Source organism: Jaculus jaculus, chromosome 9 (assembly GCF_020740685.1).
Source record: "Jaculus jaculus isolate mJacJac1 chromosome 9, mJacJac1.mat.Y.cur, whole genome shotgun sequence".
In the NCBI taxonomy this organism is placed as follows: domain Eukaryota; kingdom Metazoa; phylum Chordata; class Mammalia; order Rodentia; family Dipodidae; genus Jaculus; species Jaculus jaculus.
This window is the reverse complement of record NC_059110.1, coordinates 95,249,214-95,261,906: the sequence shown is the minus strand read 5'-3', so window position 1 is coordinate 95,261,906 and position 12,693 is coordinate 95,249,214. Positions and strand designations below refer to the sequence as shown.

The following is a 12,693-nucleotide window of genomic DNA, read 5'->3' as shown; positions in this document are numbered from 1 at the left end:
TTAGGCTTCACAGGCAAGTGCCTTAACTGCTAAGCTGTCTCTCTAGCCCAAGAGAGATCAGTTCTAAAAATACCTGATAGCTCCTATAACTGAAGATTGTAGAACCTGCCGGGTGTGGTGGCACATGCCTTTAATCCCAGCACTCCAGAGGCTGAGGTAGGATCTATGTGAGTTCAAGGCCACCTTAGACTATATAGTGAATTAAGAGTGTAAAACCTAAGAGAGAGTTGTATAGACCAGTAACGAATTCAGTGCAACATAAGAAAACCCACATGGGTTATATAACCTAGTGAATTTGAACTTTAATAGGAGGTTTTTGAAAGCTCTATGGAGAGAGGGAATTTTAGGCTAGCCCATAGTTAGAATATATGAGAACAGGAGCTTTCAGTGCCCAGTGAACACAGTTACATGGGTGGGCACAAGGCTGTGTCCACTGCTTACTGAAAGCAATAGTACATAGGATAGAAGCAACAAGTTCATTGTTTAAGTAAATTTTTTCTCACCAGGCATAGTGGCCCATGCTTATGACCTTCTTTTTTTTTTTTAATTATTTTATTTTTGAGAGAGAGAGAGAATGGGCGTGCCAGGGCCTTTCAGCCACTGTGAACGAACTCTAGTCGCATGCAGCCCCTTGAGCACATGTGCCACATAGCGCACTTGCCTCACTGTGTGTCTGCCTACGTGGGGCCTGGAGACTCAAACATGCGTTCTTAGGCTTCCCAGGCAGGCTCCTTCACTGCTAAGCCATCTCTCCAGCCCCATGCTTACAATCGTAACACTTGGAATGTTGATGCAGGAGTATTGCTGTGGGTTTCAGGCTAGCCTGAGCTATAGAGTGAGAGTCTCTGTCTCAAGAAAGGGAAGCTGGGCGTGGTGGCGCATGCCTTTAATCCCAGCACTTGGGAGGCAGAGGTAGGAGGATTGCTGTGAGTTCGAGGCCACCCTGAGACTCCATAGTGAATTCCAGGTCAGCTTGGGTTAGAGTGAGACCCTACCTCAAAAAACCAAAAAAAAAGAAAGGGAAGGGGGAGGAGAAGAAAGGAGAAATGAAAAAGAGAAAAAACAAGAAAACAATTAAAGCCTTGTGTGGTGGCATACTTCTTTAATCCTAGCACTCAGGTGGCAGAGGTAGGAGGATCGCCAGGAGTTCAAGCAGCCTGGGACTACAGAGTGAGTGCCAGGTCAACCTGGGCTGGAGTGAAACCCGACCTTGAAGAAAACAAAACACAAACAGAAAAAGAATGGGCAAAAGAAAGCAGTTAAGAAAGCTGTTTCCAGGCTGGGGAGGGTTAGGGTTCTTGCCTGCACAGCCAAAGGACCCAGGTTCAGTTCCTCAGATGCACAAGGTGGCCTGTGTATCTGGAGTTCATTTGCACTGGTCAGAGGCCCTGGGTCATCCATTCTATTTCTCTATTTGCCTCTCTCTCAAGGAAAAAAAAAAAAAAGTTAAAAGACAATTTTTTAAAGAAAACCGTTTCCCTGTGCAGTTAAATGGAGGACCTTGTGAGTGCTAGACAAGCACTGCTCTGTCCCAGCAGTGCTAGAACATTGTAACAAGACATAGCTTAGCTGTATGTTCTTATTTATGTCTTCGTTTTACTATGTGAAACTCTGTATGGATTTTTCTTTCATTAGACTAGAAAAAGGAAGAATGCATAAGAAATTGATAACGTCAAAATATATGTACATGTATGAAAATTGTTGATAAAATTTTTTAGAAAGATGCCAGGCCAGCCGTAATGGTGCATGCCTATGATTCCAGCACTTGAGAGGCAGAAGTAGGAGGATCACTGAGTTTCAAGCCACTCAGAGATTACATAGTGAATTCCACTAGAGCAAGACCCTACCTCAAAAAAAAAAAAAAAAAAAAGGCTGGAGAGATGGCTTAGCAGTTAAGCACTTGCCTGTGAAGCCTAAGGACCCCGGTTCGAGGCTTGATTCCCCAAGACCCACGTTAGCCAGTTGCACAAGGGTGCACGCGTCTGGAGTTTGTTTGCAGTGGCTGGAGGCTCTAGCGCACCCATTCTCTCTCTCTTTCTCTCTCTCTCTCTCTGCCTCTTTCTCTCTCTGTCTGTCACTCTCAAATAAATAAACAAAAAAATTTAAAAAAGAAAAACGATAGCCAGTGTGGTGGCGCACGCTTTTATTCCCAGCACTCGGGAGGCAGAGGTAGGAGGATCGCCATGAGTTCGAGGCCACCCTGAGGCTACATAGTTAATTCCAGGTCAGCCTGAGCCAGAGTGAGACTCTACCTCGAAAAATCAAAAAAAAAAAAAAAAAGATGCCAGGTGTGATGGTGCACACCTTTAATCCCAACCCTTTAATTCCAGCACTTGGGCAGCAGAGGTAGGAGGATCACTGTGAGTTTGAGGTCAGACTGGCTTCTTCTTCTTGTTTTTTAATTGAGATATAATTAGAGCCAGACATGGTGGTGCATGCCTTTAATCCCAGCACTCGGGAGGCAAAGGTAGGTGGATCACCATGAGTTTGAGGCCACCCTGACACTACATAGTGAATTCCAGGTCAGCCTGGGCCAGAGTGAGACCCTACCTTGGGGAAAAAAAAAAAGATATAATTAATTTGCAGCTAGAAACTTAATTTTTTTTAAGATTTTATTTATTTTTTAAATTTATTATTAGAGAGAGAAAAAGTGAGAATGAGAGTGCCAGGGTCTCTAGCCACTGCAAACGAACTCCAGACATCATGATATGTGCATCTGGCTTACATGGGATCTGGAAAATCAAACTGGGGTCCTTAGGCTTTACAGGCATGCCTTAACCGCTAAATTCATTTCTCCAGCTGAAGCTTACATTTTTAAATGTACAGCTTGATGAATTTTGACTATTAGGTGTATTTACATACCTTAACGTAAATCATCATGGAACTTACTTTGTTCTTCAGAAGCCTTTAATGCAGGTGTTTCTCACCTTTTCTTCTCCAGATTATTCACCTTAAACGATTTCAATTTGTAAATGGGCGGTGGATAAAATCACAGAAAATTGTTAAATTTCCTCGTGAAAGCTTTGACCCTAGTGCTTTTTTGGTACCAAGAGACCCAGCTCTCTGCCAGCATAAACCATTCACACCCCAGGGGGATGACATCTCTGAGCCAAGGATTCCAACTGGAGAAGTGAAGAAACTGGATGGCCAGAGCTCAGCAGGGGAAGAGGATGTGCTGCTGAGCAAGAGCCCGTCTTCACTCAGCGCAAACATCAGCAGCAGCCCAAAAGGTCAGGTGGTCTGGGGAACCTGATAGGAGGGCTTTCAGTTTCTTTTTCTTCCATCCTTTTCTTTCTTTCCTCCCTTCCTCTTTTCTTTTCTTTTTCTTTTTTTTTTTTTTTTTTTTGTTTTGTTTTGTTTTGTTTTCATAGAGGGTGGAGAGACAGGGTCTCACTGTGCAGCCCAGGCTGATCTTTTTTTTCTGTTTCACATTTATTAAGCATTATATAACATACCGTAGGCTACTGTATATTAGGGATAGATGCCCCTTTTTTTCACCAATCAGGAAATGCCTCCTTAATCAATGTGATCCAAGTCCTTGGACACATAGTAAAAATTGACTTTATGCACCCCTGTCTCATTCCATCAAAAGCCCACTAATTTAGAAGACAGGCAGCTATATTTTCCTTGCCTCTACTAGAGAACGTGTGATGTGTACAATGGCCACCCTACAGATAGCCAAAAATATGCTCAGGATGCTGAGTCCAAGGAGAATCCCAAACCACCAAAACCCTACCCTAAGTTCCTCAAAGGCCTCCAGGTTGGTCTTGAACTTGGGATCCTCCTGCCTCAGCCTCCTGAGTACTGTTGAGAACAGGCATGTGCCACATGCCCAGCTTCAGAGGGACATTCCTGGGCTCTCTATAGTCTGTCTTCTGTTCTGGAACAGTAGTTTAGTGACATAGAAGGAATCTCTTGGGAATCAAAGTTTTTTGTTGTTTTTTTTTTGTTTTTTTTTTTAATGAGAGAGAGACTGGGCACACCAGAGCCTACAGCCACTGCCAATGAACTCCAGATGCATGCTCCACCCTGTGCATCTGGCTTATGTGGGTCCTGGGGAATTGAACCTGGGTCCTTTGGCTTTGCAGGCAAGTGCCTTAACCACTAAGTCATCTCTCCAGCCCAGTTATTTTATTTTTAAAAAAATCAGGATGTTAGCTGGGGATGACCCAGCTTCCATTCCCTAGGACACATGTAAGCCAGATTCACAAGGTGGCATTTATAGTGGCTGGAAGTCCTGGCAGTGTCTATTCTTTCTATCTGCCTTTCTCTGTCTCTCTGTCTGTCTCTCAAATAAATAAAAATATTAAAAAAAAAAAAAAAAGAAAAGATGTGAGCTGGACGAGAGGGAAATGGTGTGTGCTTGTAATCCCAGCACTCAGAAGGTGGAGTTGAGAGGATCTCAAGTAGGAAGCCAGCTTTGGGCTATATAGCAAGGTCTTTTTTGGGGCAGGGGAGCCATGGGTTGGGAGTGGTTAAAACTGTTTAATTGTAACGCATACTGGCCTGGGTTCTGTTACCCAGTACTCACATGAAGCCAGATGCACAAAGCAGCACTTGGATCTGGGGTTTGTATGCCATGGCAAGAAGATTTGGCCTCCTCTCCTCTCTTCTTCTCTCCTCTTCTGTCTGTAAATAAATTGAAAAAGTAAAATAGACCAAGGGCTAGCCAGGCATGTTGGCTCACACCTTTAATCCTACCACTGAGAAGACTGAGGTGGAAGTATTCCCATGAGTTCAAGCCCAGCCTGGGCTACAAAATGAGTTCCAGTTCAACCTGGGCTAGAATAAGCCATTACTTCTTCAAAGAAAAAGGAGGTGGAGAGGAAGGGGCAACTTGAGAAATGGTTCAATAATTAGAGGCACTTACTTTTTTTTCCTTTTAGTTTTTCAAGGTAGGGTTTTACTCTAGTCCAGGCTGACCTGGAATTCGCTGTGTAGTCCTCATGGTGGCCTTGAACTCTCAGTGATCATCCTACCTCTGCCTCCTGAGTGCTGGGATTAAATGCATGCTCCACCATGCCCAGCTAGATAAAAATAAAATCTTTTCACATAAAGAAAAGTACTAAGCCGGGCGTGGTGGCGCACGCCTTTAATCCCAGCACTCGGGAGGCAGAGGTAGGAGGATTGCCATGAGTTCAAGGCCACCCTGAGATGACAGAGTTAATTCCAGGTCAGCCTGGACCAGAGTGAGACCCTACCTCGAAAAACCAAAAAAAAAAAAAAAAGAAAAGTACTAGAGATTCTCAGTAATCTTTAAGGGTATAAAAGGGAGCATCGGGCCTAGAGAGATGGCTTAGCTGTTAAGGCACTTGCCTGTAAAACCAGCAGACCCAGGTTCAATTCCCTAAAACCCACATAAGCCAGATGCACAAGGTAGCACATGCATCTGGAGTTCCATTTGCGGCGGTTGAAGACCCTGGCGCATGCCCACTCTGTCTCTCTTTCATTCTCACAAATAAAAATAAAATATTTTTTAAAGGGAGCACGGATGGGATAGAAGACCCACTGCCACATGGTATTTCTCTCTCTCTTTTTTTTTTTTTTTTTTTTTTTGGTTTTTCAAGGTTCACTATAACCTAGGTTGAACTGTAATTCACTATGTAGTCTCAGGGTGGCCTTGAACTCACAGCGATCCTCCTACCTCTGCCTCCCCAGTGCTGGGATTAAAGGCATGTGCAACCACGCCTGGCAATTTTTTGGGGTGGGGTAATATTTTATTTATTTGAGAAAAAGCGAGAATATGGGCACACCAAGGCCTCCAGCGACTGCAAATCCACTCCAGATGCATGTGCCACCTTTGCATCTGCCTTAGGTGGGTACTAGGGGATCAAACCTAGGTCCTTAGCTTAGCAGGCAAGCACCTTAACCACGAAGCCCCATCTCTCCAGCCCTGAGTGGGGTTTCTTGTGAAGTAAAAGTGGAGATAATAGAGTTTACTCTTAGTACCATGCTATAGCAGTAAGGGCTTGATAGTGTCATTTTTATGATTTTTCCAAAGGAGAAGAGTATATACTTTTTTGTTTTTATCTTGAGTGGTTTTATTTGTTTTCTTTTGGTGTTTTGAGACAAGGTCTTGTTATGGTAGTACAACTTGGCCTGGAACTCACTGTATTTAAGGCTGACCTTGAACTCAGAATCTTCCTGCTTCAGCCTCTTGAATATTAGGATTACAGGAGTGTGCCACCTAAGAATATATTTTTAAAACTCTTTAGTCTTACTGGATCTAGGGAGATGACCCAGTATTCAACGGTGTGTGTTTGCCTGACAGCTTGAATGTAAATCCCCAGTACACATGTGTCCCCAGATGTAAAAAGTGGTACATGTGCCTGGCATTCCTTTACACATTTGCAGTGACAAAGAGTCCCTGGCATACATGCACATGCGCAGAAATAATTGTTTTGTTGTTTTTGCTTTTGTATCTTGTTTTGTTTTGGTTTTGGTTTTTCAAGGTAGTGTCTCACTCTAGCTCAGGCTGACCTGTAATTCACTATGTAGTCTCAGGCTGGCCTCGAACTCACAGTAATCCTCCTACCTCTACTTCCTGAGTGCTGGGAATAAAGACGTGTGCCATCATGCCATCTTTTTTTTTTTTTGAGGCTGCCCCCCCTTTTTATGAGAGAGTGAGAGCAAGAGAAAGAGAATAAGGAGAGAATTGACATGTCAGAGTCTCCAGCCACTAGACTTGAACTCCTGATGCATGTGCTACCTTGTGCACATGTACAATGTTGTGCATTTATGTCACCTTGTATATCTGGCTTACATAGGATCTGGAGAGTCATACATGAGTCCTCAGGCTTAGCAGGCAAGCACCTTAACCACTAAGCCATTTCTCCAGCCCAAGAAATAAATTTTTAAAAATATATATTTAAAAAAAAAACTTTAAGGGCTAAGGGTAGTGGTGCACACCTTTAATCCCAGCACTTGGGAGACAGAGGTAGGAAGATCATTGCAAGTTCGAGGCCAGCTTGAGACTACATAATGAATTCCAGGTCAGTCTGGGCTAGAGTGAGACCCTGCCTTGAAAACAACAACAACAAAAAACACACTCTTGGGAGCCAGGTGTGGTGGCGCACACCTTTAATTCCAGCACTTGGGAGGCAGGCATAGGAGTCCAGGTCATCCTGGGCTAGAATGAGACCCTACCTCAAAAAATCAAAAGAAGCCAGGCGTGATGGCACATGCCTTTAATCCCAGCACTCGGGAGGCAGAGGTAGGAGGATCGCCGTGAGTTCGAGGCCACCCTGAGACTATGTAGTGAATTCCAGGTCAGCCTGGGCCAGAGTGAGACCCTACCTCAAAAAAAAAAAAAAAAACACTCTCAGGCTCAGGCTGGAGAGATGGTACAGTGGGGCACTTGCTTGCAAAGCCTTACAGCCTGGGTTTAATTCCCTAGTACCCATGTAAAGCCAGATGCACAAAGTGGTGCATGCATTTGGAGTTTGTTTACAGTGGCAAAAGGCCCTGGTGCATTCATTCATTCTCTTTCTCTCTCTCTCCCTCTTTTTGCAAATAAATAAAAAATATATATTTTAAAAAACTCTTTTATCTTATGATTATATTGTATTGAACTGAATGTCACAAGTCATTTTTGCTATTTGGTAGTGTACTCTACATTTCAGGACATTGCTGCCTTCCTTACTGGCCACCTAACAGGAGTGAAAGAGGAGCCAGTCATCACGTCTCTATCTTTACCTCTATGGGCACATTTGTGAAGTTAGCTTTAATGTTAGTATTTGATGTCTGACTTAACTTGTGGCATCTGGCCTTAAGAATCTTCCCCTTCCTCCCTGTCACAGGTTCGCCTTCTTCATCAAGAAAAAGTGGAGCCAGCTGTCCCTCCAGCAAAAATAGCAGTCCGAACAGCAGCCCGCGGACTTTGGGGAGGAGCAAAGGCAGGCTCCGGCTGCCTCAGATTGGCAGCAAAAATAAATTGTCGAGTAGTAAAGAGAATTTGGATGCTGGAAAAGAGAATGGTGCTGGGCAGATTGGTGAGCTGTCTGATACCTTGAGCCGAGGGCACATCCTGGGAGGCAGCCAACCTGAGCTGGTCACCCCACTGGACCATGAAGTCACTTTGGCCAATGGATTTCTTTATGAGCAAGAGACATGTGGCAATGGCTATAGCAACGGTCAGCTTGGAAACCATAGTGAAGAAGACAGTACTGATGACCAAAGAGAAGATGTTCATATTAACCCTATTTATAATCTGTATGCAATTTCGGTAAGTGGTTTGTGACATGATTTTCAAAGAGTAGTCTAACTTCTCAGGCTTTGTTCACTTGTCTTCATTCATCAGCACATTTTTCCAGAGGCTGCTTACCTATAGGCACCAAGTTCGGTGATAGAGCTAACAAAGAAATCTTGGCCTTCTGGATATAATCCAAGGAGCTCATGGTAGGATGTAGGAGATGGACATATAGTTAGTCTGGTGGACTCAGGGGTTCAGATTATTCTTTATGGGGTTTCTAAGGGATTTTTGCCTCTAAACAGTTGTGACAGGCCAGATTTGGTAGCACATACCTAGAATCCCAGTATTTGGGAGACTGAGGCAGGAGTATCTACATAATAAAACCCTACGTCCAGACATGGTGGTACACTCCTTTATCTCAGGAGGCAGAGATAGGAGGATTGCGGTTTGTTAAAGACCAGTCTAGAGTGAGTTCTGGATCAGCCTGGACTAGAGTGAAACCCTACCTCAAGCAAAAATAATAATAGCCAGGCGTAGTGGCACATACCTTTAATCCCAGCACTTGGGAGGCAGAGGTAAAAGGATCGCTATGAGTTCAAGGCCACCCTAAAACTACATAGTGAATTTCAGGTCAGCCTGGCCTAGAGTGAGACCCTACCTTAAAAAAAACCAAAATAATAATAATAAAAAGAAAATAGTTTAAAAAGATAGTTGTTGGGGTTGGAGAGATGCCTTACCAGTTAAGGTTCTTGCCTGCAAAGCCAAAGGACTCAGGTTCAATTCCCCAGGACCTACATGAGCCAGATATAAGGTGGCACATGTGTCTCAAGTTCTGGAGGCCCAGGCATGCCCAGTCTTTCAATCTCTCTCTGCCCCCTGCCCCTCCTCGCCTCTTTCTCTCTCTCTCAAATAAATAAAAATAAAGATTTAAAAAATAAAATAAAAGGATAGTTGTCTATCAACACAAGATTCAGACTTAAACATTTGGGTTTTGTTTTTTGTTTATTTTGTTTTTGGGAAAAATTAGGTGATTCTAAAACACCTAAGTCATTGTTCTCTTGCTGAGATCTTAGCATTGCTCCCTGGGCATAGTGCTGTTAACTACTAACATACCACCGTTCTCTTCTCTTTTTCTTTTTAGTGCCATTCAGGAATTCTGGGTGGGGGCCATTACGTCACTTATGCCAAAAACCCCAACTGCAAGTGGTACTGTTACAATGACAGCAGCTGTAAGGTAAATATTCTCAAACTTTGATTGAAAGAAACAATGTCAACAAATTTGGGGAATAATGTCAAATAATTATCTTTTTCCTAAATAGGAAATAGGTGTTTCTGTCAGGGCCACTATGTGGATGCCATCACTGGTAAAGAAACAGAGGTGATAGGAAGAGTAGGAAATGCAACTGTGAGTGATAAAGAGGAAGCTCCAATCTTTGGGCTTGAGTGGTCATGTCCTTGTCCCCCTTGTGGGTGCTTCCATCTTCCCCAGGCCATTCACATGCTGAATATTGGGTCTAGGACCTTCCAAATACTAACTAGGCAAGCACTCCACCAAAGAGCTGGTCTCTCCATTCTCAGTTTTCACTTGAACTACTAGAATCTGATGGGCAGAGTGGCATGCCACTGTAATACTAGCATTTTGGATGTGGAAACAGGAGGATCAGATGTTCCAGATTATCCTCCACTGAATAGTGACTTCCAAGCCAACCTGAACTAATGGTACGCTGTCTTAAAAAAGAAAAAGAAAAAGAAAAAAGGATGGTGGCACACACCTTTAATCCCAGCACTTGGGAGGCAGAGGTAGGAGGATCACCATGAGTTTGAGGCCACCCTGAGACTACACAGTGAATTTCAGGTCAGCCTGAGCTAGAATAAAACCTTACCTCAGAAACACTCCCCCCCACAAAAAAAATAGCATTATGATGGCTTTGTTATTAAAGGTTTTTCTTGTCCCTTTAGGAACTTCACCCAGATGAAATTGATACCGACTCTGCCTACATTCTCTTCTATGAGCAGCAGGGGATAGACTATGCACAATTTCTGCCAAAGATCGATGGCAAAAAAATGGCAGACACAAGCAGCATGGATGAAGACTTCGAGTCAGATTACAAAAAGTACTGCGTGTTACAGTAAAGCTACTGCTCTGGCTGCTAGGCTGCTGGTGAGGGACAGGACTCCTTGTAGCAGACATTTGGCAAAAGTGTCTCTGAAAGGCAGGCTAAATATAGTTACTTTATCCTGTGACCTGAAGCACAAAATAAAAATCCTAATTAAAGTATCAGGCAACTTGAAGAGTAGTAATAATTTTGTTTTGAAGTCTCTCACAAGCTCTCCTGTAGAGAACTTTCAGACAGATCCTACCATTAGCCTGTAAACAAAAGGGTTTGGCACCAACTGTCTGGGACCAAATAAGAATTAAATTGTGCTTGTTTAGATATGAACAAACCTATAGTGAGTATAGAGTTTACCAGTAATTATAACAAAATACTAAGGCCTTCCTTGGAGTCAAAGTAAAAAAAAAAAAAAAAAAATGTAGTGTTGTCTGGGGACGACATGATATGCTACCTCCTTTTTCCTGAAGTTTTAATCCATTCTGTTAACAAGATGGAGAAAGCAAGATCACGAAGGTGTACAAATGAGTCTTATGGTGTGGACATGGATTTTTTTTTAACTATTTCCCCACTCTTTCTATGTCATTTTTGCTTTTTGTTCTTGTTGTGTTTGGTTTGAGACCCAACTGGTCATTGGTGACAGTAGACAGTGGTGAATCTAAAAGGAAGGTCTCTGAAAAACTCTGTGCCTTCTACCCAGGGTCTTGGTTGGAAGACCCAGGAGAAAAAAAGCATCCTGTGAAGTCCAGTTCGAAAGGCCTTCCTGATGAGAGAGTATCTGCCTTTTAGGACACGTCATGTGTCCTCAGAAACACACACCGCCAGGTGTGGCCTGGTGGGTGCCGGTATCTGCACCATCTTTCCATGCAGGTAGTGCGCAGAGCTCCTAGGACGGTAAGAGGCATCGAAGCAAATGGGGTCCCGTTAGTGGTTCTTTCTGTTTTGCTTCTCGTTTTGCACTTTTATAAAAGAGAGAACACATGCAAAGAAACTTGCTTGTATTTTAATGGCTCTAAGGGCTATAACTTGATTGGGGGTATTTTCCTCCAAAATATCAAATTTAAAAACAGAAACACATCCCAAGCATTAATAGTTGATAAGTATTTTAATGACATGGACAGGTTTAGGAAGTGAGCCTCTGTTTTGTTTGCCTGCCACATTGTTCCACTAGTCACCAGAAGCTATGTTTCTTTGCTTACTTTTCCTGATTATCCAAGACTGGAACAAAAGTATAAATGTTATTTATTTTAGGCAGCATTGTTCCTGTGTTGTATTTTAATATATATTCAAAGGAAATGTTTCACCTATTTTTGGTCTTCTAAAAAATTCATTTAGGCTGGGCATGGTAGCACACGCGTTTAATCCCAGCACTCAGGAGGTAGAGGTGGTAGAATTGGCTATGAGTTCGAGGCCAATTTGGGATTACTAGGTGAGTTCCAGGTCAGCCTGGGCTCCATGAGACCCTACCTTAAAATACAAAACAACAACAACAAAAAAAATCATTTAGACCCTGGAAGTTGATTGTCATTTGTTGTCAGATTCTCTTATCCTTCCTTCCTCATGGGTAGATACCAACATAATTGAGCATTTAAATTAAGCATTTGTGTTCTGATATCTGAGGCCAGTAACTACCTAGTTCTTAGTGTATTTGGAAAGTTGTCTTAAACAGCAGCCTAAGCTGAGGCCCTTTTCAGAAGTATGAAGGAGTGGCCTAACTGGTTTAATGAAATGAAATCAGACAAAATGCATTCTCTGTGGACTTGAAGCACTGTCAGTATATAAAGTACACCCATTCCTATCTGGACAAGTCCCATGAGAAAGTGGAAGATTTAAGTAATTTCCTTACAGATGTTTTATTTAAGCAGGTAGCACAATCTACTAATGTTGTTTGATCTGTGTTTGTTATATTGGTTGTAATTAATTTTTTAAATTCAAAAACTAGCAGAAAATTTATTAAATTAACTATTAACTATGTTCACCTTGTAAATTTCTGTATAAAACTTGTTGACAATGCACTGACTTTAGAGAAGATGTTAATGTACATAGAGTGTAAATATGATAGTGTTGATGTACTGAACTATGAACTGTATAAAAAAGTCTTGGTAATTGTATATGGTGTGTACCTGTTTATCTGTAACTATTATCCAAACAAATTAAATACTGCGGGTGTCCATGTGTTGTTTTTCCCATACAAGTAAATGCAAAATGCCCATTTCTTCAGCCTTTCTCCCTGTGAGCCTGTTGTCATTCTCCTGCATGAATACGAAGGGTGTGGAAACTGCTGAGGTAGAATAAGACGCCTGCAGTGACCTGGTGGATGTCATTTAATTGCAGCTCTCATTTCTTTTAGAAAATGATTCAGAAATTGAACTGGGGAAGAATAAGGATAGA

General features: G+C 42.5%; 1 protein-coding gene across 2 annotated transcripts in view; it reads left to right on the top strand.

Moving 5' to 3' along the window:
* Positions 1–12,475, top strand: part of Usp32 (ubiquitin specific peptidase 32) — a 203,785-nt gene extending 191,310 nt beyond the window's left edge. For both annotated transcript variants that reach the window (XM_045158505.1, XM_045158504.1), the window contains exons 31-34: positions 2,942–3,230; positions 7,800–8,224; positions 9,333–9,425; positions 10,151–12,475. In XM_045158505.1, coding sequence (XP_045014440.1) covers positions 2,942–3,230; positions 7,800–8,224; positions 9,333–9,425; positions 10,151–10,324 — 981 coding nt within the window. In that variant the 3' untranslated portion in view covers positions 10,325–12,475. The remainder of the gene's footprint in view (positions 1–2,941; positions 3,231–7,799; positions 8,225–9,332; positions 9,426–10,150) is intronic.
* Positions 12,476–12,693: the final 218 nt, after the last annotated feature.